The 24,561-nt window shown below is 43.7% G+C and overlaps 1 protein-coding gene across 1 annotated transcript in view; it reads right to left on the bottom strand.

Annotated features, from left to right (window-relative positions):
• ERCC6 (ERCC excision repair 6, chromatin remodeling factor) overlaps window positions 1–17,185 on the bottom strand; it is a 53,936-nt gene extending 36,751 nt beyond the window's left edge. Inside the window, exons 1-5 of the mRNA XM_081191531.1 lie at window positions 17,086–17,185; window positions 14,033–14,451; window positions 12,352–12,472; window positions 10,502–10,607; window positions 6,738–7,449 (exon numbers count right to left, since the gene is read on the bottom strand). Of these exons, the coding sequence (XP_081047657.1) occupies window positions 6,738–7,449; window positions 10,502–10,607; window positions 12,352–12,472; window positions 14,033–14,448 (1,355 nt within the window). The 5' untranslated portion in view covers window positions 14,449–14,451; window positions 17,086–17,185. The remainder of the gene's footprint in view (window positions 1–6,737; window positions 7,450–10,501; window positions 10,608–12,351; window positions 12,473–14,032; window positions 14,452–17,085) is intronic.
• Window positions 17,186–24,561: the final 7,376 nt, after the last annotated feature.

The raw sequence follows: 24,561 nt of genomic DNA, 5'->3' as shown, positions 1-24,561 counted from the left end.
GGGAGGAAGGTGCCACGAAGGTCATCAAGTCCAACCCCCTGCAACACACGAATCTTTATGCCCAACGTGGGACTTGAACCCATGTCCCTGAGATGAAGAGTCTCATGTTCTACCGACTGAGCTATCCAAATGCTTGGGAAAGGGCTAAAGATCTGTGGTAGCAGACATGCTTGTGTGTAGAACATCCCTGATTCAAGCCCCAGTGTTGCCAGGTAGGACTGGGAAAGATTCCTCGAGTGCCACTGCCAGCGAGCAATGACAATACTGAGCTAGACACACCCAGTCAGACTTGGTTTAAGACAGCCTCCTATGCGTTCCCCCTTGCTAGTTCTGGTTAGTTCTGTTTATGGATTCCATACTGCTTTTTAAAGATTTTATGCTGGTTCTATGGTGACTGTTGTGCCAGCGCTGCTTCTGAATTTATTTAGCTAAGTGTTGATTGTTTATAAACATTTTACTGATTTTAATTTGTCAGTTGGTATGTAAAATGGCAAAGAGCAAGAAATAATATTTCATACATTTCGCATGCCCAGCTAAAGGTATCATTCGTGAAGCTGGCAACCGTTTTTCCACCACCTGCAACAGCTTACATGTTTGCCAAATGTCTGAACGAAATCCGCCAAGCAAAAAGAAAAGGCGAAGGAGCATTTAGCAAACTGTACTCAAGTGTCATACGGCCACGACAAAGAGCTATCAATACCAACAAATAAAGAAGTAAAGGATAAATAGTGAATATTGCTGCTATTTCCAGGTTTTGCGATGGCAATAAAGTCACTGATAAAACAATTGATACATCAACTAAAACCCAATGGAAGCATATTAAAGTGCGCAATTAAAAGCTCTGATTTATTACTTGTTAGCAAACTATTTTATTTTGTGCAAGAGATGCAAGCAGGATTAGTGAATCATTTATGTTTTTACAAGGATTTTGAGTGCTTCCAAATGTCTACTTCCTCTAGCAAATCGACCCTAGTGCATTTGCAGGAGACTGGAATACTGACAGGCTGTCATGCTAGACACCCATAAGCTAAACATCAACAGCAGCTAACAGAACGGGGAGTGCTGCGGGTCCAAACGTATTGGGACGCAAAATCAGCATAGGTTGATACCACTGCGAAACAAGGCATTTATTTATTTATTTATTTATTTATTTATTTATTTATTTAACTAACTAACTAACTAACTAACTAACTAACTAACTAACTAACTAACTAACTAGTTACGGAGCCACCAAACCACTGTGATGAGAGCTATCTCCTTTTGTGAAGTATTCATCTAGCTCCGTTATCGCATGCTGAAGGGCTTTCGCATCACCCTGCAGCAGTGGTGAACTTTCCTTTGGCCTAAGGGATGCATCCCTGCTTGGCCAACTCTCTGAAGGCATGGCCAAACTCAGCCCTCCATATGTTTTGGGATTACAATTCCCATCATCCCTGACCACTGGTCCTGTTAGCTAGGGATGATAGGAGTTGTAGTCCCCAAACATCGGGAGAGAAAAGTTTGGCCACACCTGCTCTAGGGGACATACACCAGAGGTGTACATGGTCACCCACATGCACACAGAATTCTCTCAGCAATTAAGCTTGAACACTTTAGCTTTTCTTTCCAAGCCTAATTGCCAGATTACTTTCCCCCGCCGCACTCTCAAGAAAGGCTGCCCTATGACCTGTTCTCCAGTTTCCCGATACGTTTGAACCAAGCGAGTTTGTTGGCTCTTTGGTTCAGCTTTAAGAAATTGTAAGCATCGGTTTAAAATGCTTGGATTTGGATTTAACTTTAACCAGGCCATGTCTACAAATGGAAACCTACAATATTAAGAATTAAAATGATAATTGATCATCGATGCAGGAAAGCTGGGCTGAAGTCCTCTTTGGACAATAATGCATCACTTTGGGAATAACAGGCCTCCTTGGGTCCAATAATCCTTACTGGATCTTTGCCTTATTCTTGCTCTCCCTGCCGTGATTCCATATCCTTTTAATTAATGCAGGTGGTTTAATTAATGAAGGATGGAATTTAGACACGAGTTCATTTTCCATTTACTGCATTCTCTTGCTAGAAGATGTGATGCCTGAAAGTGGACAAAAGTTGAAAAGGGTTTTCATGAACCTTGGAGTCAATGCAATATAAAACTTGTCTTGTTAACGCCAGAGTAATTTGAGTTCATCCGTCTTTAAACATGGGCTTATGAAAACATTTTTAAAAATTTATTATTACATTTATATCATGCCCTTCCTCCAAGGAGCTCCAGATGACTTACACAGTTCTCCCCCCTCCCCATTTGAACAAAAGTGCAGCCAGGCACTTCAAACATGTAGCTCACAACAGATCACAATCTGATTTTTCCAAACATATTCAGGAACCAAGCTGGGTATTTAATATAGTTTGTGTTTCTGAAGCATAATATATTTTCCATTTCAGACAGCCAAGATTCCCTTAATGATCATTCTCATTTTGTAAATTGAGACAATGAGTTACTCTTCCGATCTGGCTTTTTATGAGTTGTGTGGGGGTCGCTCTAATCGCTGCCTCCTCGGCAGATTAAACATATGCCATTAGAGTTACAAGTCTCAGTGAGCAGAGCCAGGAAGATGCTGGGGATTAGGCATCTACACCAAAATCAAGGATTTTCCTTATAAGTGAACTGTCTTTCCCTGTTTCATCAGACAACGGGCCACGCCATGAGGAGGTCCTTGCTCTGCCCAGCCGGAGGCAGGACCTGTTTTAATTTGGATATAATTTGCCCAAGAGGCTGGGCTAGAAAGGCACCTCTCTTCCTAATGAAACTACTGGAGGAAAAATGTGGTCCTCCAAGGTGGAAGCTGGAATCCAGTGCCACCAGCCATTCACAGGTAATAATAATAATAATAATTTTTATTTACACCCCGCCCTCCCCGGCCAAGGCCGGGCTCAGGGCAGCTAACAAGCAATAATAAAAACATGTTGAATGAATACAACTTCAAAACAAGATTAAAATACAAAAATTAAAATACTGAAACACTAAAGTATTAAAATATTAAAATGCAGCCTCATCATAGGAGAAAGGAAAAAGAAAAAAGAAAGAGGGGGAGGGAGTCAAATTGGCTCCAAGCCAAAGGCCAGGCGGAACAACTCTGCCTTACAGGCCCTGCGGAAAGAAATCAGATCCTGCAGGGCCCTGGTCTCATGAGGCAGAGCGTTCCACCAGGCCGGAGCCAGTGTTGAAAAGGCCCTGGCTCTGGTTGAAGCTAATCTAACTTCCTTAGGGCCCGGGACCACTAGGGTGTTGCTATTTATGGACCTTGAGGCTCTCCGTGGGCATACCAGGAGAGGCGGTCCCGTAGGTACGAGGGTCCTAGGCCGTGAAGGGCTTTAAAGGTCAAAAACAGTACCTTAAATCTGACCCTGTACTCCCAGGTCCTAGTCTGACCCTCTAAACAGTAGACCACACACTGTGGCAAAAGGATGGCTCAGCAGAACAACAACTGCAACAAAATCCAAGCAAAGGAGTGAAAAACCACTGGCCCCCGTGCACTTTCTCATCTGTTTCGCAGCATGACCTTATTCCCCCAAACTTCCCCCCACTGCAATTAGACTTGAACAAATTGGATGGTTTTTCCCAAGATCAAATGCAGCGTTAGGAAACCTTTGGAGGGACATGCATTCCCCGGACATGGCCAAACCCGTGCCACAATTTGGATGGAAATATTAGGCTTGAAGAAACTAGCTTGAAGAATCTAGCTTCAAACTAGATTCCCACTTTTGCACCTGGCTGCACCCACCACTGATATGAACCCCCTGGAAATTTAAAGAGTTTCCCTATGCCTGATGTAAGGCACAGTTTATCTTATTTTAATTTTCAGCCACCCTGATCTAAAAGCAACACATCTCACATAATAACAAAGTTATTGGTGCCAAAGAAAGACAGAACTTTTTAATGTATGCTACGACAGCAGCAAGAATTCTCATCGCAAAGTATTGGAAGACACAAGATCTACCCACCCTGGAAGAATGGCAGATGAAGGTGATGGACTATATGACATTGGCCGAAATGACTGGCAGAATCCGTGATCAGGGGAAAGAGACGGCGGAAGAAGATTGGAAGAAATTTAAAATCTATCTTAAGAAATACTACAAAATTGATGAATGCTAAAATGTTGAGGTTTTTTAGAAAGAAAAGGAGATTACAGCGAAAAAACATTAAGTTAAAGAAAAGAATAATGAAGGAATATATTTGATAAGACTGAATTTAGGATTTGCTGAAATAATTTTGAAATTTGGGGTGTAGAAAGGGGAGGTTTGGGGGAGTCCGAGAAGTGAGGTTTATGAAAAAAAGGATATGAAATTATACATGTTTGTTTGTCTTTTTATTTGTTTGTATTGTTTATAAAAAAATTGTAAAACTAATAAAAAAAATTTATAAAAAAAAAAAACAAAGTTACGCTCGCATGTGATAAATAAGCATGCCTATTGAAATCATTGGGACGGGTCCAGACTTGGCCTTCTGCAAAGCAGAAAGGCTCATTTTGTTTGCAGAAGAGACTGAGATCCAGCAGAGGCTTCTGCTGGAGGAAAGAGGGACGCCATTTTTGCTAATTCCTCTTCAGTCTTCAGCATCACTTGGGACAGTCACCTAACCTTCTGGGGCTGCTTTTCAGGGGGCATTAGGGGTGGAATCAACCCCTGGTCTCAACTGTTACTAGGCGTTTTGGTTAATGCTGCTTTTATGTTTTACTTTCCAATCTACTGCTATTATGATCTTGTTCTTACAACGTCCATTTCATTATATTGGAATTTTCAATGGTTTTACTGGCAGCCATTTTGGAAATTTTTGCGCACAATAAAGTGGGTTATGAATATTAGATTTTTTTTTTTTTTAACTGCAGTACTTAAGGCAATGGCATTCAAACCAATCTAATATGCAGCCTCCAATTTCCCATCCACACTTGGGCATACTAAGAGAAGTAAACTGCCTCCCTTGCTCTCATACCTTTCTTCCTAAAATGAGGGCTCCCTCTCCCTCGGAACAATCTGCCACAGAAAAATGACAAGGCAGAACTACTACAGAGTCCCCCTGTTTGCACGTTCTCCCCCTGGAATCACAAACTTTTAATTGGCCTTGTGCTTCAGGTGTTCAGAGGAGAATCACAGCTGGCTCACTGTCAAGCTTTACAAGCGTAATATTTTCACCTTGATGCAGGACCATCTCCCAGATACAATCTTGAAAGCTTCGCTGTGGAAAGAAAACTCATTTTCTGCCTCTTGAAGTACGTGGGACTCCCCACACAGCAAAATGCTCCATCGAGCAATCCAGGAGGACTGCATCCGTCATTTGGGGGTGAAACTTGCCAGACACTCATCCAGTTGTTTTTATAAACAACTATAACTGACAAGGAATAAGATGCAAGTGTAAGCAAATGCCGTTCCTTTAGCAAATTCACTCCACATTATCTCCTAGCAGCATTTCCCACGGTACAGATCACCTGGGGAATGCAAGTACAAGAACGTCAATGTGGGCAGCTGCAGTTTAACAGCTACAATAACTAGAGCTATGAAATTTTAGGAGATATGATGTTTTGGTGGCAATTACAATTATTGATATTTCTAAAATTCATTTAGGCTTTTATTGTAACTTAAGCAACTGCAGGAAATGTATGACTTTAGCAGGGATAAATTGTTACGATCTTAACGTTATTAAAAAACTTGTCTGGATGGATTTAAATTGTGAATCATATTAAAACTTTCAATCAAAATAAATTACTCTTGATGAAAACTCTGAATTAAAAATGATTTAATATTGAGCTAAGTCAATGGAAAAAAGTTGAGCTTCATTCAATAAAATGGCAAATATTTTACAGATTAATACATTTATTAATTCTTTAGTCCATCTCTCAGAAAGGCTATTATTTCTCCAGCCAAAAGGAATCAGTTGGGTTGTTCTCCTTGGGGGCCTAGATTAGGAAAATATGGTTTTTCTTTTAAATAGTTTCAGAGGTCTCACAATTCTGCTTTCTACCAGCCCAACAATGGGCCAGTTTTGGAATAAAAATTATTCCGTGACGAGGTAGATTAGTTTTCAAAACAACAACAACATGTGGTTTATTTTAAATTAAGTCTTTTGATTTAAAAAAAACAAGTGCATTCACTTTCATTTTTCTAAAAGACAAATCCTTTGAGTAAGCTCAACTTATCCAGCACAACAGACTTCATGCCACTACTGAGTGGTGTGGCACCACAATCACCTAATAGTGGAGCTGCACAACTAACACGGGCTGCAAATCACTACAAGCACTTATGCTAAGACTTTCTGAAGCAATCAATCAATCAATCAATCAATCAAAGGAATAGAGAGAAGCAGCAAAATAGAGAGAAGCAGTCAAAGGAAGGCCCCTAAGCAGAACAGCCTTTACCCTGTTTGAAGATGAAATTCTGCCCACTGGGTACTGTACTTTGCACCACCATATTTAATGATATATGTTTACTTATAGAGTACCCTGTTAGTCATTCATGCATTACAATATCCATGCTTTTTTGCACTGACTGGGCATATACATCTAATTATTTCATTGGGATAAAAAGAGCTCTCCAAGAAAAAAATGAAACCACAAAATATTCTGATATTAAGAATCTTCTGTTCTGTTCCCCAGCTGTTCTAAAATGTAGGAGGCATACAACAGTCTAGTTTTTGTATGTATTAAAAACAACAACTGGAATTGCCACTAGAAATATTTGGGTGGGTGTTGTTGTTTTTTACTAACCTTAACCTTTGTTTATAGTAATCTTCATTGCCGTCATCTCTACATTTTTTAATTCTCCTTTTCCCAGCAATATCATCGTCCTCCTCTTCATCAGAGCTTGGGAAAAAGTCATCATCCCCAACATCTTCTTGAAATTCGTGTGTTAAGGAAAATCTCTTTCTCCTTGGCAGAGGTTTCACTTCATAATCATCACCATCATCTTCTTGAAAAAATTCATCTTCCCCATCCAGACTGCCAAGCTCTTCTTCATCAGGCCTGTATTCCGACCCCTCACTGTCCTCCTGTCGCTCCTCTCCCTGTATCTCATTGCACTTAGGAAGTCTGGCCTTGGCCTGAATCTTAAGAACGTGGTTCTGAAGCTTTCTCATGTGCTTCTTCAAACGGCTGTCCGTTTTGGGCCGGCTTTTACTCTTGGTTCCTTTGCCTTTTATGGGACATACTGGAGTTTTGATCAGATTCTTCTGCAAAGGAGCTTTCTTCTTGGTCCCCTTACGAACTGAAGGCCTCTTCCTTTCAAATGAGAGTTTTGCTTGATCTGCCAAGTATTTTTCAAAACCAGCTCCTTCATCTAACATTATCCGACGGGGCTTCTTCTCTTGGCTCTGGAGTATCTTTGTTCCAAATGGAGTCATCTGACCAGTTCGGATGAGGTTCTCCCACTCAGTTTCCTGGGCTGGCATAAGCATGCTCCCAAGGGATGAGGGACCAGGTTCTACAAAACACAAAACCCCCCAAAGATTAAAAAGATCTATACATGACTTCTTCCCCTCCAACAGAAACATATACAGTGGTACCTCAGGTTACAGACGCTTCAGGTTACAGACTCCGCTAACCCAGAAATAGTATCTCAGATTAAGAACTTTGCTTCAGGATGAGAACAGAAATCGTGTAGCGGCAGCAGCGGGAGGCCCCATCAGCTAAAGTGGTACCTCAGGTTAAGAACAGTTTCAGGTTAAGAACGGACCTCCAGAACGAATTAAGTTCTTAACCCGAGGTACCACTGTATGTGAAAAAGACAAGCACACCCATTTATCTCAGTGTGAAACAATCTTCAGGATAAAGCTATTATCCTGAGAGTTCAAATGAACAGATCTGTTGTATCCTTGTGCTTTATAGGAGGATCACAGGGCAGAGAGGTGGGAAAACTATAAATGTAAAGAAAGTCAATGCACAAAATGGCCAGAAACCAACATGGAGACTTGACAAAAGGGGGGAGAGAAAGAAAGAGAATGGAGAAAAAATAGCAATAGGCGCAGACAGACAGGTGGCTCTTACAGATGCTTAAATGAAAGAAGAAGTGGGAGAAGACAGACATCTAGGGGTCATCATTGTAAAAGTGTTACCAGAAGCCAAATAACCTATTTGGAGAACATGGTGAGATAATACAGCATAGAACATGGGTAGGCAAACTAAGGCCCGGGGGCCAGATCCGGCCCTATCGCCTTCTAAATCCAGCCCACAGACAGCCCGAGAATCAGCGTGTTTTTACATGAGTAGAATGTGTCCTTTTATTTAAAATGCATCTCTGGGTTATTTCGTTCTTTTTTTCCCTTTCAAAATATAGTCCACCCCCCCCCCAAAGGTCTGAGGGACAATGGACCAGCCCCCTGCTGAAAAAGTTTGCTGACCCCTGGCATAGAAGAAACAGAAGACCAAAAAAATTTCTTTGGGATCAGTTCCTGAAGTTGGGGTCGGCTCCCTCCCACTGAGGGAGACCATCCACAGATTTGGGTGCACTGCCATCAACAAGCAGAAATATTTCTATTTTTTGTCTAATACCAAGAAAGCTGCTGATACCCTAAATTCTGGGGGAATAATGGGCTGGATGAGGGTCAATTAATAGAAGCTTAATCCAGAAAAGGCAGAAGTGCTCCTGGCCAGGAGAGAAATGGACTCTGTTAGAAGGATTCAACAAGTTTTGAATGTGCTAGTACGCCCCTTGAAGAAACAGGCTTACAGTCTGGGGTGTGCCTGGATTTGACTTTGGATTTGTATGCCCTGGCTGAGGCTAGGAGCACTTTTGCCCAACTTATGCTGGTGTACAAGATGCATATGTTCCTGAATCGAACCTGGCCATGATAGCACACATCTTAGTTACTTCTAAACTGGATTATGGTAATGTAGCCCAGAGGGAAGTCAACCTAGAAAGGCAGCCCATCTAGGAGAAGGAAATCTCTCATCCTAAGCCTCCACTGCTTTGCGGGATATCTTTGGGAGAAGAAAAGAGTAAGCCCTACACAAAACCGAAGTGGAGACCCTAAGGCGGTTAGATGGCGCCTTGTATGCCTCCAGCAACTCCTGCAGCTAAGCTGGTGCCAAACATATTTCTCTGATTTTCTTTGGACTGCATCAGCGAAGCTGAATGGAGGATCAATCTCTGCATAGCTCAGGACCTCCATACACACTGTTCAGGGAGGTCACTTCAGTGCTGCTAATGCAGCCGTTTGACTTCACTTCCGGAGGTACATTCCATTGTCTCTTGAGACAGACGGATGCCAACAATGTAGTCTACATTGGACTTACTTTCAAGGGTCCTAGAGAGGTTTCCATTGGTACAGAATGGAGTAGCTAGGATGTCAATGGGTGCTTGCCCTCAGGACCTTATGACCCCTACTCTGCAACAATTGCACTAGTTGCCAATTTGTTTCAGAGCACAATTAAAGGTGTTGATGTAGCTTTGAAGCCCTAAATGGCTTGGGTTCAGGTTATTTTGAGGACTGTCTCCTCCTGCATCAGCCTGCCCACCCCCTAAGATCCAGTAGAGAGGCCCTTCGGTGGGTTCCAACTGTTATGGGCACACGATTAGGAGAGACAAGGCCTTTTCAGTGGCTACACCGAGACCACCTGATGAGGTACATTTGGCCTTTGCTATTCCATCTTCTCCTGTTTGCTGAAGACTTTTCTGTTCTGACAAAATTCTGCCTTGCTGTGCACATTGTCTTTTCTGTGGTGTTTTTATCTGCTGAACTCAACTCTGTTTAATATGTGTTTTTATTGTTGTTGTATCATGAGATTGTAACATTATTGCTGTAAATCAGTATGAGTGATGCATATGAATGAGAAGGGTGGTATATACATTCTATAAAAAAATGAATAAAAATAAAAGGAGCAGCAGAAACCTCAGTAAGAATGCTTTCAACAGAGCAGAAGGGAAAATGGAAAGGACTGACAAGACATAAGGGCAAAACTTCCAATATCTTTGCAAAACTTCAGTTCTCTAATTTAATAGCCTGTTCAATGCATGCTCATTGATACTTGGTAGACCGCAGCTGGAGCTGTGAGGAATAGAAAGTGACAGCTCTAACAACAATGCAAAACATACTGTTGTGCTTGTGTTTACTGCATGTAATTTTCTTTCCACATATTAAAAATTGTGAATGTTGATTGATTGAATTACATCTTTCAGTGAAATGCTATCATGGTGTTTGTCAACTTAAAACATTATTTTTTCTTTGCAGCTCAGCTAATTTGATTAACAGTTTCAATTTATTAAGAGCAAAGCTCTAGTGATTCTAAAGAACAACCATCCCTTCTGAACTGAACCAAGATTTATTTTCATCCATGAAGATTCCCATACGAGTGCTCAGATGAGCAATTCTGCAGGTGCAGAAAATTAAAACAGTGCTAAATCTCTCTAAAAAAAACTCACTGGTTAATAAACTTCAGTAATAAACTTGGTGTATTTTTTCCAAGCGTAACATTAATAGTTGATTTCAAATAAAGGTATTATACCGATGACCCAAATAAATTATCATTTTCCTTACCGACATCTTCCTCAAAGTCAACACCATCTATTTCACCAGAAATTTCTTCTCCAAGAATTATTTGAAGGCGTCGTTGCTTTGCTTTGATTTTTTTCAACTGCTGCTCCTGAAATCATGAGAGAATACAGTTAAAACAGACTAGCAAATTATCTGGGTTATATCCAGTTATTCATGCTGTGAGAAGACCTATTAAAACAAATGGGCTTAAATTGGTCATGTCCACTGAGTTCAATGGAGTATGACTTAGTAGGATTCAACCCTATATTCTCAACGATGACAACAAATAGCAAGACAGAATGGGAACAGTACTTGCTTCATAAACATAATTTGTAAAGCTCACTTAAGTTTTCGTTCAATTCCCAAGGGGGAAGGAAAACAACAACATCTACCTCTCAGGTGAACAATTTGCATTTGATATGTATAACTGTAAAAAGAAATATAAAAACATGTTTGCATGTTTTTACAAATAAAACAATTGGGATAACTACAAACACATAGAACCCTAAAATAATCCAAATTTTACTTAAAGCCAAGTTTAAAAAACCAAACTTTTAGAACCTGCTCAAATAAGATACAGTGGTACCTTGGGTTACATACGCTTCATGTTACAGACGCTTCAGGTTACAGACTCCACTAACCCAGAAATAGTACCTTGGGTTAAGAACTTTGTTTCAGGATGAGAACAGAAATCGTGCAGCAGCAGCGCGGCGGCAGCGGGAGGCCCCATTAGCTAAAGTGGTGCTTCAGGTTAAGAACAGTTTCAGGTTAAGAACAGACGTCTGGAACGAATTAAGTTCTTAACCCAAGGTACCACTGTATTATTTGTTTAGTGCAGCTTTGTCCAACCTGATGCCCGCCAGATGTTCTGGACTAAAACTTGCATCCACACCAGGCAACATGGCTGGTGCTGATGGGAACTGTAATCCCAAACTTCTGGAGCGCACCAAGTATGGAAGGACTCGTCTAGGAAAACAGTATTCCATGACAGAAGACAGTCAAGAGAATGCCCCTCTTTCTACAAACCCATGAAGGATTTGTGGTTCGCAACTTCAACTTGAACCAAGCCCAGAAGGCAACACAGAGCCTGCACAGATGTTCCAGCACTGATACAATGGGTAGAATTCAATGTCATACTATGAGGAACATTCCATCTGTGCAAGCACTGCCACTTGCCAGATGGAACAGTCCCCCAGTCCCCTACTGTTCTTGGGGCTCCCCCGACCCCAGTTCTGAGCCAATTTTGGTGGGTGCTGGGGGGATAGGATGGGGGAAGGCACTATTCCATCATTCCACAATTGGAAGTCCTTGGACTTAGGGGCAAATCAATCTATTTGTTGAATCTGAAGGAAATAGAAATAATCTGACAGGAGGAGTGACAGGAAGAGTCTTCCCCTTCACCACTGATAACAAGTTTAAAGTACAAAACAGCTTAAGGGAACTGAAACCTACACCTACAGCAGTTACAGTGGAAGCTCATGTTACGGATGGAATCCATTCCATAGGCCCGTCCATAACACAGAACTGACGCAAGCCAAAGTGCCGCATCTGCGTGCGGCGCAATTTAGTGCTTCTTGCGCATGCACGAGCGGCGAAACCCGCAAGTAACCCATTCCTGCGGCAACCTGGAAGTACCAGAAAGGGGTTACTTCCAGGTTGCTACAGAACGCAACACAAAAACACGTAACCTGAAGCGGACACAACATGAAGTTGAAAAATAAAATAATCTGACTCATTTACCCAGAACCAGCAAATTAGCTTCAGTGAGACTTGTACAGAGGTCTTTAAGATACTAACTTAAAAAATGATTTAAAGGTGATTTAACACACTTACAATTAGGAACTTCCAGTTACCTTGTTGTATTTTTGCCGCTTCACAGAATCTAGTTTTCTACTAATATCTTTATTAGTGGCAGCTTGTGGAGTAAATTGCTCAATAATTGTAGCAATTTGTTTCAAGGATGTTGTACATGACCTGAAAACACAAACCTAATCAACATCTATTGAACACCACAGAGTAGCTTCAAAAACTGAATACAGATAAAAGCATATTCAACGCAAACACTCGGGAATGTTTAAAACTGAAAACCCAATATTGTTTCTGTAAATAGTAGCTGAAAAATAGACGCTCACAAAACCTGCAACTTTGAAGATATGACCATCATATAACAATGGTCCCTAAAACATTTTTACTGTGTAAGCAGGAGGAGGAGGAGGAGACGCTTGGTCAATGAAATCTCACTAGAAATTATTTAGATTTATTTCAATTCTTGCTTTACATTCAGTATTTTAGAGAAAATTGAACACTGATCAGTGGTGCCTGCAAATCCCTGCATTTGTCCATGTGGCTTGATTTCAAACTGCACATGTAATGGAGAGCACTTCACCTGACATCAGGTGTGTTATGTACTGAAGTTCTCACCCTGGGCCAGCAGGAGGATACTGTAGATAGTTATGCAAATGAAGGATCAAAAGTGACGTTCAGTGATTGGACAGTTTTAGATAATGGCAATAGTTACATTGTTCTGGAGCTCTATATAAGCAGGCTGACTGAGCTCCTCAGTTCAGTTCTGTTGCAGCTTACAAATAAAGAGCTGCTTTGGAATAATCGCTGTGTCGTCTGATATGTTCACCCACAACTTAACAAGGTGACTGACAGGTAGGCCGTCCTACCCACCTATCAAAACCGCTTGAGGACTTGGGCGGGGAGTAAAAATCTGGCACTTCACCTGAAAAAGATTCCCCACTCCTGCTTTAGGGCATTAGCATGAAGAAGGAAGAGTAATAATTAAGGTGAAACAGAACTGCCAACCTTCCATATCCCAAGGCTCAAATCCTTCTCATACAAGAGAAAGCAGCTGCAAATGCAATCTTGAGCCTACCAAAATTCATGACAAAGTATGCACTGACTTCAATGCAACACAACTGCAGTCTAAAATTTTAGCAGCTGGCTGGTAATCATGCAAGCAACTAAGAAAGCAAAACATTTCTTCCTTTCTGTGAAACTGTGATGTTTTGGCAATGCTTTGTAAATCCACTAAAGGGGCACTGTTCAGATTTTCTTCTGCAAGCTCTGGTGTACAAGCTATTTCATAACCAGCCTGGAGAAGCTCCACTGGCTTACCTAGCATAAATGATCACCCAAATATTTCTCTGAGCTAGCTAACCAGAATGGTTGGGTTCTGAGTACTTGTGTAAATAAACCTGTTGACATTTAGTGGACTGAAATATATTTTGTAGTATGTTGGCAGATAACTAGGACAGGGCTTTTAGTTTACTTGATGAAATGTGTCCTAAGGCTTCTACAAATGTGCCATCAATAGGGTGGAATTCAATGTGCGCTATGCACGCAGGGAACAAGGACTGCAACAGGACTTTCCTCCAACCCTCCAGAGCAGATTTAAGGGGTGTGGGGGCACAGCACAAAGAGAGGGAGAAAACTTCAGTCTGTGCATGCAAGACACAGTTCACAATTTCTACTCCCCATGATGCATATACCCTTCACCTTGAAGTAAAAAGAAGTAACTCCGCTTACCTCAAGTCATCCAGTACAGACTGGTATTCTTTTTCTGCATCAGCAATTTGCACTGCCTTGTTTGCTTCATTTATTGCATTGTCTACCTGCTGAAGAACTCCTTGTTCCAATACATCCTGGTCATACACATCAACTTCCAGGTCTCTGAGTTCATCTGCCTGAGCACCACGTGCCACAGACTGGATTTGCTGCCTGTCGATGAGCAGCAGCGGTCCCTTTCTCAGTGCTCCAGAAGACGTGCCTGCTACTGCAGGTAGCTTGCTTTCCAAGGCAAGAGCTTCCAGGTGGTCTCCCATGTGCCCTTCACTAGGAGGCAAAGCACCTCTTTGCTCAGCTTCCATTAGTCCTGTATTACCTGAATCACTCCCAATAGAAACATGATTCCCTCCTTCGGGCTGATGTTTTTCGGCAGGCATCTTCTGCTCATAAAAGAATTACAGTTTTAAGTTCTGAATCTTTTTGACTAGAAGCAGACAACCAATAAAAGTTCGCCTTCAAGCAGGATCTCAAATTGGTCCCATTTTCTTGGAGTGGATGGGTTAAGTCAAGGGGCTAGACAATACACCTTTCTTAAGCACCTTCAAGTATTTAATTTCAGCCCCCAAATCTCACCAAGAGCCGCTGTAGTATTGTAGAGCCTGACATTCAAACCCCTCACAGTGAATCTCATTGGATAAATCACCCATTCCCAAGCCTTGGTTCCCAGGGAAAACCTCTCACGCAGGTTCACCAAAAGGATGGCAGATGATAAGATTTCAACAGACTTTTAATATATGCATATAGTTTTAGTTCTGTGAATGATTAATCCTTTTCAAATGATTTCTCCTCCCATGCTTTCTTCAGCTGTTCTTATTTTTATCTCTAAGTCTCTATTGCAGTAAAAAGGTGGGGTATAAAACAAATATATAATAACAATTCCCTTGGCAAAATAAAACTACCAACACCTGCCTTGGCAGTTATACAGCCCTCTGTATTTAACACAAGAGCTGTGGGCAATTCTATATAGCAAACATGAAAATAACTTTTGGTGCAGCAGCAGCAATTTAAAAAAACTCCTGCAAATGAAAACTCCCCCCCCCCCCAATTTAAACCCTGAATTTGCAGTCCCATGGGGAACAGTGGGAAGAAGTGAATACAAGCCGAGGTTGGGTGGCCATCTGTCATGAATGCTTCAGCTGAGGATCCTGATGACTCTCAAGATTGCTTCCAACTGTATGATTTTCCAACCCTGCTGATCTGCCCCTTGGCTAAGGGGTGCCCTCCTGCAAAGCCCTGGGCGGGGGAACAGGGAGAGGAGGGGGGAGAGGACGAAGAAGGGGAGAGGAGGGGTGACAGCAGGCCTGGGCTATGTATCCACACATCACAGAGGACTGGTTTGAGGGCCAGGTGCTGCTTGCATGCGCCTGACTCCATCCTCTGCCAGCGCCTGGAGGAACAAGCTGCATCAACACAGGGCCAGGCCTGACAGAGCTTGTCCCTCCCTCTGCTTCCCAACATTGCCATGTATGTGATGTTGGGCTGCTGTTGAAAAGCCGACATCACCCAGCCTTAGGTGAGAAGAGGCATGAAGTGGGAGAAGAGAGGGATGGGGGAGGAGGAAGTGCAGAAGGGAAGAAGCCCTGTATCAGGAAGTTGTGTTGTTGTTTTTAATGCTTTAGTGTGTTCTGATATATGCTGTGAGCAGGGCCAGTTTTAGGTTTGTTGCGGCCCTAAGCCACTGAAGGTAATGGTGGGCCTTTATATGTCCAGCTGTCCTTTGTCAACAACAAACTGTCACTGTTTTTTTGTGTTGAATATATGCTATATGGTAACTGATGGACCCCATAGGTATCTAAAGCCATTTGCCACTGTTGCTGCATGTAGGTTTTATTTTATTTATTTTTTATCTTATATTTTGGAAATGTACATCCAGGTTTTTTTCCTTTAAATTTTTTGGGCCTCCCCAAGAGAGTGGGGCCCTAAGCTATAGCTTGTTTTAAGTAAAGGTAAAGGGACCCCTGACCGTTAGGTCCAGTCGTGACCGACTCTGGGGTTGCGGCGCTCATCTCGCTTTATTGGCTGAGGGAACCAGCGTACAGCTTCCGGGTCATGTGGCCAGCATGACTAAGCCGCTTCTGGCGAACCAGAGCAGCGCACGGAAACGCCGTTTACCTTCCCGCCGGAGCGGTACCTATTTATCTACTTGCACTTTGATGTGCTTTCAGACTGCTAGGTTGGCAGGAGCAGGGACCGAACAACGGGAGCTCACCCCGTCGCGGGGATTCGAACAGCCGACCTTCTGATCGGCGAGTCCTAGGCTCTGTGGTTTAACCCACAGCGCCACCCGCGTCCCTTATAGCTTGTTTAGCTTATACAGTCATACCTTGGGTTGAATACGCTTCAAGTTGAGCACGTTCGAGTTGCGCTCCACGGCAACCTGGAAGTAACGGAGCGCATTACTTCCGGGTTTTGTCGCTTGCGCATGCACAGACGCTCAAAATGACGTCACGCACATGTGCAGAAGCGGCGAAGAGCAGCGCGCGCGTGTGCAGACGTGCCATCACTAGTGACATTTGCTTCTAGATGCGAACAGGGCCCCGGAATGGATCCCGTTTGTATCTAGAGGTACCACTGTATGTAAATCTGGCACTGGTGGCAGCAGACCAGAGTGGCTGGGATGTAAACAATAAAATTATTATTATTAACGTTAATATTATTAGGGCGAGGGGGAGGGGAGAGGACAAGTGGGGTTAAGGAGAAGGGTGGGGGAAGAGGAGAAGGGAGGGATAGAGGTAGAGGAGGGGAAGAGAAAGGAGATGGGGAGATGAGCAGAGGTGGAGGGGGCCGGTTTAGGGACTCTTCCAACCGCGTCCCCCCCCCCCCAGCCGTGGGCCCAATTTCTTCCCAACCGCCCCGCGCCTCAGACGCTGTGGCCACGAGGGCCTTCCCTCAGCGCCTACGAGCTCGGCCGCCACCCCACCCCACCCCGCGGCGACGAAGCCGCGTCAGGCCCACCCAGCCCCCACCCCGGGGATGCGGAGGCCCCGGGAAGGCGCCCTCCTCCTCCTCCTCACCTGCCCCCTCACGGAACAACCGCGCGGGCCTGGCGAGCTCCGCTCCAAAGGTTGTCAAAGCGCACGGGCGGCGGTGGTGGGTTTGCGCACGCGCGCGCGGGCTGACGGACGGAGGGAGGGAGGGCGGGGCGGGAGCGGCTCCGCCCCCTGCTTCCGGTTCGACCGCCCAGCTGCTCGGGACCGCGAAGGTATCATCTGGGCCGCGCGGCGTCTCCTCCGCTGGCGGCGCTTCTTGGTTGTGGCTATTATGGCGGGGGCTTTTCGCTTTGGAACTCCCTGCAGGCCCCATCGCCGTGCAATTTTTGGGAGGCCTTAATTAGTTTTCTTTGATTTTTTTTTTAAAAATAATAATTATATATATATATATATATATGCAGGTTTTGGTGTCTTCGGGTGTCTTCCCGTGTAAGAGTTGGGGTGTCTAGGCGACGTTTCGACGAGGTCTCACTCGTCATCTTCAGGCTGGTGCTTTCGGCTTCTTGTTACTGGAACAGAGCAGGATCTCAGTGTTTGAGTTCCTATAAATACTGTTGAGGGGGTGTGGTGTATAGCCTCCAACGTTCTGGGCAGAGGGGAAGTTCCCAGGTTAGTGTGTCTTTTCTTCTTTTGTTCATTAATTACTTGAGGGATATCTTGAGTGATTTCTTGAGTGATATTCTGAGTACCACTTAGGAGGGTCATTAGGTGTGGATTAGTTGCTAAAGCTTTCGTGTCTTGACCTCTTGACCTTGTGAAGAGTTTTTTCTGAGAAGATGGCTGTACTGCACTTAGTTGTGCTCTGGCTTGGCTTCGTGTATAGGGGCGAGCTGTGGTTTTGTGCCCTGTGCCAGCCAGATCTGTGTAGGGATTGCAGGGGGGTGCAGCATCCGGAGGTGCCACTATGGTTTGGCTACTGGATGGTGTCTGTAATTTATCTGTGGAGAGGGTCTGGGTTTGGGTCTGGTGTGGTTGATTGGAGATGGCGTTCTGTGTGCCTCTGGTTCTGGTGTCGGTTTTTGTGGGGAGGGCTATTTTCCAGATGTCTGGCAGGCGGGACGTATCGTCACGCTTGTTCATGTTGTGAGGGTGTTTCTCTATCTCGATGGCTTCCATGATTATTCTCTTGTGGTGGTGTTCCATGTTAAAGAGCAATTTGGAATCTGAAAAATTAATTTCGTGTCCTGTTTCTTTCATGTGTTGGTAAAGAGAGGAAGTTTTTTCTTCTTTTTTGACGGCATTCTTGTGTTCTGCGATACGTGCATTTATTCGTCTGTTTGTTTGTCCAATGTACGTGGCTGGGCAGACTTTGCAGGGTATTTCATAGACCCCTTGGTTTTCTAACTGGATTTTATCTTTGGGGTTTCTGAGGATATTGGCTATTTTTTGGTTGGTGCAAAAGGCTGTTTTGATATTGTGTTTATGGAGGATTTTGCTAATTTTATCTGTAGTGCCCTTGATATAAGGAAGGAGGGCCATGCCATTGTTTTCTTCTGTGTCTTGCTTTTTGGGGGGTGTTTCTTTTTGGATTAGCTTCGTAACCCTGTTTTGCTGGTATCCGTTGGCGATTAACACATTTGAAAGATTCTGTAACTCAGTTGTCAAGTGGTCTTTGTCAGCCAGGCGTTTGGTTCTGGAGATGAGAGTCTTGGCTACGGAGTTTATTTGTGCAGGGTGGTGGTGTGATTGTGCATGTAAGTAGCGGTTGGTGTGTGTTTTTTTCCGGTAGATAGTGTGTCCTAGGGAGCCATCAGGTTTTTTGACGTCCTAATCTACAAAAAACCTGATGGCTCCCTAGGACACACTATCTACCGGAAAAAAACACACACCAACCGCTACTTACATGCACAATCACACCACCACCCTGCACAAATAAACTCCGTAGCCAAGACTCTCATCTCCAGAACCAAACGCCTGGCTGACAAAGACCACTTGACAACTGAGTTACAGAATCTTTCAAATGTGTTAATCGCCAACGGATACCAGCAAAACAGGGTTACGAAGCTAATCCAAAAAGAAACACCCCCCAAAAAGCAAGACACAGAAGAAAACAATGGCATGGCCCTCCTTCCTTATATCAAGGGCACTACAGATAAAATTAGCAAAATCCTCCATAAACACAATATCAAAACAGCCTTTTGCACCAACCAAAAAATAGCCAATATCCTCAGAAACCCCAAAGATAAAATCCAGTTAGAAAACCAAGGGGTCTATGAAATACCCTGCAAAGTCTGCCCAGCCACGTACATTGGACAAACAAACAGACGAATAAATGCACGTATCGCAGAACACAAGAATGCCGTCAAAAAAGAAGAAAAAACTTCCTCTCTTTACCAACACATGAAAGAAACAGGACACGAAATTAATTTTTCAGATTCCAAATTGCTCTTTAACATGGAACACCACCACAAGAGAATAATCATGGAAGCCATCGAGATAGAGAAACACCCTCACAACATGAACAAGCGTGACGATACGTCCCGCCTGCCAGACATCTGGAAAATAGCCCTCCCCACAAAAACCGACACCAGAACCAGAGGCACACAGAACGCCATCTCCAATCAACCACACCAGACCCAAACCCAGACCCTCTCCACAGATAAATTACAGACACCATCCAGTAGCCAAACCATAGTGGCACCTCCGGATGCTGCACCCCCCTGCAATCCCTACACAGATCTGGCTGGCACAGGGCACAAAACCACAGCTCGCCCCTATACACGAAGCCAAGCCAGAGCACAACTAAGTGCAGTACAGCCATCTTCTCAGAAAAAACTCTTCACAAGGTCAAGAGGTCAAGACACGAAAGCTTTAGCAACTAATCCACACCTAATGACCCTCCTAAGTGGTACTCAGAATATCACTCAAGAAATCACTCAAGATATCCCTCAAGTAATTAATGAACAAAAGAAGAAAAGACACACTAACCTGGGAACTTCCCCTCTGCCCAGAACGTTGGAGGCTATACACCACACCCCCTCAACAGTATTTATAGGAACTCAAACACTGAGATCCTGCTCTGTTCCAGTAACAAGAAGCCGAAAGCACCAGCCTGAAGATGACGAGTGAGACCTCGTCGAAACGTCGCCTAGACACCCCAACTCTTACACGGGAAGACACCCGAAGACACCAAAACCTGCATTCCTGTACCCGTGAAAATCTACGAAAGCATATATATATATATATATATGCGCGCATTTTGTGTCATCATTCTGGGTTTGGTTTTTTTGTGAACCGCCTTGTGATTTTTGAGTGAAAATAAATAAGTACCCAGGTGCTTGGAAAGCTGAGGTGACTTCTAACCTGCTTTAGAATTTTAACTAAAGTTGGGCTGTATGTTTTTCTTCTTGATTCTACTGTTTTATCTTCTTTTTTGGTATGCCACTTTGAGTGTTGTTGTTTTTTTTTAACCCAATACATTTTAAGGTAAAGGTAAAGGGACCCCTGACTATTAGGTCCAGTCGAAACCAACTCTGGGGTTGCGGCGCGTATCTCGCTTTATTGGCCGAAGGAACCGGCGTACAGCTTCCAGGTCATGTGGCCAGCATGACTAAGCCGCTTCTGGCAAACCAAAGCAGTGCACAGAAACGCCGTTTACCTTCCCGCTGGAGTGGTGCCTATTTATCTACTTGCACTTTGACGTGCTTTTGAACTGCTAGGTTGGCAGGAGCAGGGACCGAGCAACGGGAGCTCACCCCGTCACGGGGTTTCGAACCATCGACCTCATCACGGGGATTCAAACCACCAACCTCCTGATTGGCAAGTCCTAGGCTCTGTGGTTTAACCCACAGCGCCACCCGCTGTTTAGGAAACTAATAAAATGTGTCAGCCTTTAAAGGTGCCACAAGACTAACATGGCAACTGCACTTTCTCTCTACATATAGTCTAGTTGGCATCAGTGCTAGATTTTATATATGTGGTTAACTGTATGAAGGTCGTCATGGAAAGATACCTGTCTTGATTTTAGCCAGCAGGAAGAATTTTCTAAACACCACGTGAACCAGTACTGTTGTTTTTTCTTCTGTTAGGCAAGGAAAATGATGTTCCTCTTATTTGCGTTGGGAGCCAGAAAATTATAAGCCAAGTGTGTGAGCTCAGCTTGGAGTGTCTTTTATCTCTCGACAGCAAAGTTTCTCTTCCTGAATTCTTTAGTTTCTTTTAGCAGCTGATAAATCTTACTCAGGTATACGGTTCCCAGCCTGCCTAGTTAGTATAATTTCACCTCATTAAAAAAAGGCAGCATGGACTGGAAAGAAGTTCCAGATGCTAACTTTTGTGGTTGTGCAAGAACCAAGTACAATCAAAGAAACATGAAGGTTGGGTATCTTCTTCTTCTTTTTTTATAAATATTTTTATTGGTTTTTAACATACAAAATTATAAAGCATACCACACAATTTATCACAAATACATTCTTATTGGATTTCCCTCAGCACCTCTGATAATCCTCCGTCTTAATCACTTCTTATGCATTTCCTAACTTAATATTGCCTTTACATCTCTTAACATATCGTCTCTTCTTCTCCATTTTTACAATATTTCTAATATTATTGCTCACAGAACTTCTTGCAAACCTACAAACGTCTGGTTATCACAAATACTTTTCAAATAATCCGTAAATTTACTCCAGTAAATTTCTGGTCCCACCAGTTTCGGATCCTTCCCGTTAGTTTGTCAAGTTCCGCATAGTCCATTAATTTCATCCTCCATTCTTCCATTGTTGGTAATTCTTCTTGCCTCCATTTTTGGGCCAATAGTATTCTTGCTGCTGTTACTGCATATAGAAAAAACATCTTTTCTGATAGAGTTGTATTGCCTTCAGCATTGACTTGCTGGATAGCATCATAGAGTTGGAAGAAAACTCTAACCCAGTCCCCTGCTGATGCTGAAATCCTGTTGCTACACCATCCTTGCTAGGTGGCTTTCCAGCCTCTGCTTATAAACCTCTTTCCAATGTTAAACAACTCATACTGGCAAGACCTTCTCCCTAACATTTAGTCTAAATCTCTTATTTTGCCATTCCTACCCTCGAGACGGAAACACCACCTATGTCATGGTCCTTCTGCCTCCTCGTCATCATTTGCTAACATTCCTCCGTCTTTTCCACTCTGCAGACCTACCGTTTCCTTGATGTTCCTCTTGTTCTCAACATCTCCCACAAATCTGAGCTCATTCTGCTTACCAGCTTCTGCGGCTCATTTTTAGTTGTCCTTCAGTAGGAAGGAGTGATAGAGAAGCATCCCAGAACACCGCAACATGGTGGAAGATGATGCATCCAGTTAGGCAGAGAGGGCTGCCCTGTTGCTTGTCAAACACCTTGCAACCTCCACCCCTGTGGAACATAGAACTATCTTATACAGAGTCAGAGCATTGGTCTGTTTCCATACTGGCAGCATCTTTCCCACTCCTTGAGCTTGAGCTTGAACCTACAGCTAGTGCAGAACTCAGCAGCTCAACGGCCACTGTTGAAATAATTGCACTGGCTGCCAGTTAGCTATTGTTAGTTCATAATTTCAGCATTCTAGCCTAAGGCCATGACAACCCTGTAGCAATAGTATTACTGAAATAATGTAGAACATGCATCTCTACTCAGAAGCCGACATCCATGAAGTAAGAGAGAGAAGATACCAGAGAGACCAACAAGCTTAAATCTAGCTTGCTTTCAGATTAAGCCTCTGAATCACCAAAAACAATTGTTAGTGATTTTATCCAACTCCTTTTTTCTGATTGATTTATTTTTTAGCTAGTTCATAAAGCAGGGGCGGCAACCTTTTCCAGCTTTGGGACGGTCCACCATCCCCCAGACCGTGTGGGAGGCCAGACTATATGGGGGGGGGGGGATAAACGAATTCCTATGCCCCACAAATAACTCAGAGATGCATTTTAAATAAAAAAACACATTCTACTCATGTAAAAACACGCTTATTCCCGGACCGTCCACAGGCCGGATTGAGAAGGCGATTGGGCCGCATCTGGCCCCCAGGCATTAGTGGCATAGAGGGCCACTTTGTGCATTAAAAAAGTAAAGGGACGCCTGAGCATCAGGTCCAGTCGTAACCGACTCTGGGGTTGCGGCGCTCATCTCGCTTTATTGGCCAAGGGAGCCGGCGTACAGTCATGTGGCCAGCATGACTAAGCCGCTTCTGGTGAACCAGAGCAGCACACAGAAACGCCGTTTACCTTCCCGCTGGAGCGGTACCTATTTATCTACTTGCAATTTGTGCAAACTGCTAGGTTGGCAGGAGCTGGGACCGAACAATGGGAGCTCACCCCGTCGCGGGGATTCGAACCGCCGACCTTCTGACTGGCAAGTCCTAGGCTCTGTGGTTTAACCTACAGTGCCACCCGCGTCCCTTACTTTGTGCGTTATGAAGTTATTGTCCCTCAAACCAAATCATTTGTGTGCCATTTGCACGAACAGAAAACGATCTCTTGGGGCAAGCTAACAGATAATGAGTGATGTCTTCCACCTGAGGTTGACCACACATACATAGTCTGTCTGCATATGGGACCTTGTTGTAGCGCCCATCCAAGACTGCAGTGGGCAATACTTGGAAATGTAGCTCAATAAAGGCACTTCTGAAGGACACTAGCAAGAGTTTGCTAAGATAACTAGTACTAAAATGCTCTGTTCTCAGTGGATACCAGGGGGGAAATTTGGTGTTTCTAATTAGTTGCAGATCCCTTCTGGATTCTATCCAGAAGAGCCAGTCCCTTAGTTGATACTTACTCAAGGTCAATGCAGAGCTCAGTTCTAGAAAATAATAGTCTAATAGCAACTGGGATAAGTTCAACAGGCCAGTACAAAGCCCTAAACAGCTTGGGACCAGGATACCTAGAAGTGTGTCTGGTTCCTTTTACAGCCAACCAATCACAGTGCTGTGCAGGAAAAGGCATTCTGCAGATACCATCTTAGAACGTCCATTCCATGCAGTGTCAAAATGGGACATCTATTATGGTGGCACCTACGCTTTAAAATGCCCTCCCATCACATTTCAGAGAGGCAAAACCTCTGTTGTCTTAAAACTCCCCACTTTCAGCAAGCATTCTAAAGGTAAAGGGACCCCTGACCATTAGGTCCAGTCGTGACCGACTCTGGGGTTGTGGCACTCATCTCACTTTATTGGCCGAGGAAGCCGGCGTTTGTCCGCAGACTGTTTTTCCGGGTCATGTGGCCAGCATGACTAAGCCGCTTCTGGCGAACCAGGGCAGCACACAGAAACGCCGTTTACCTTCCCACCAGAGCGGTACCTATTTAGCTACCTGCACTTTGATGTGCTTTCGAACTGCTAGGTTGGCAGGAGCAGGGACCGAGCAATGGGAGCTCACCCCATTGCGGGGATTCGAACCGCCAACCTTCTGATTGGCAAGTCCTAGGCTCTGTGGTTTAACCCACAGCGCCACCCGCGTCCCAGCAAGCATTCTAGTTGGAGATGTTTTATCCCAGTTGGTCTCTGTAAATCATTAAAGAAAAAAGCAACCATTTTAAGTGGTACCTCAGG

The sequence above is a fragment of the Podarcis bocagei genome (assembly GCF_964188305.1).
Source record: "Podarcis bocagei genome assembly, chromosome: 4".
NCBI lineage: Eukaryota > Metazoa > Chordata > Lepidosauria > Squamata > Lacertidae > Podarcis > Podarcis bocagei.
Note: the sequence above shows the minus strand (reverse complement) of the source record. Positions and strands in the feature narration are given on the sequence as shown.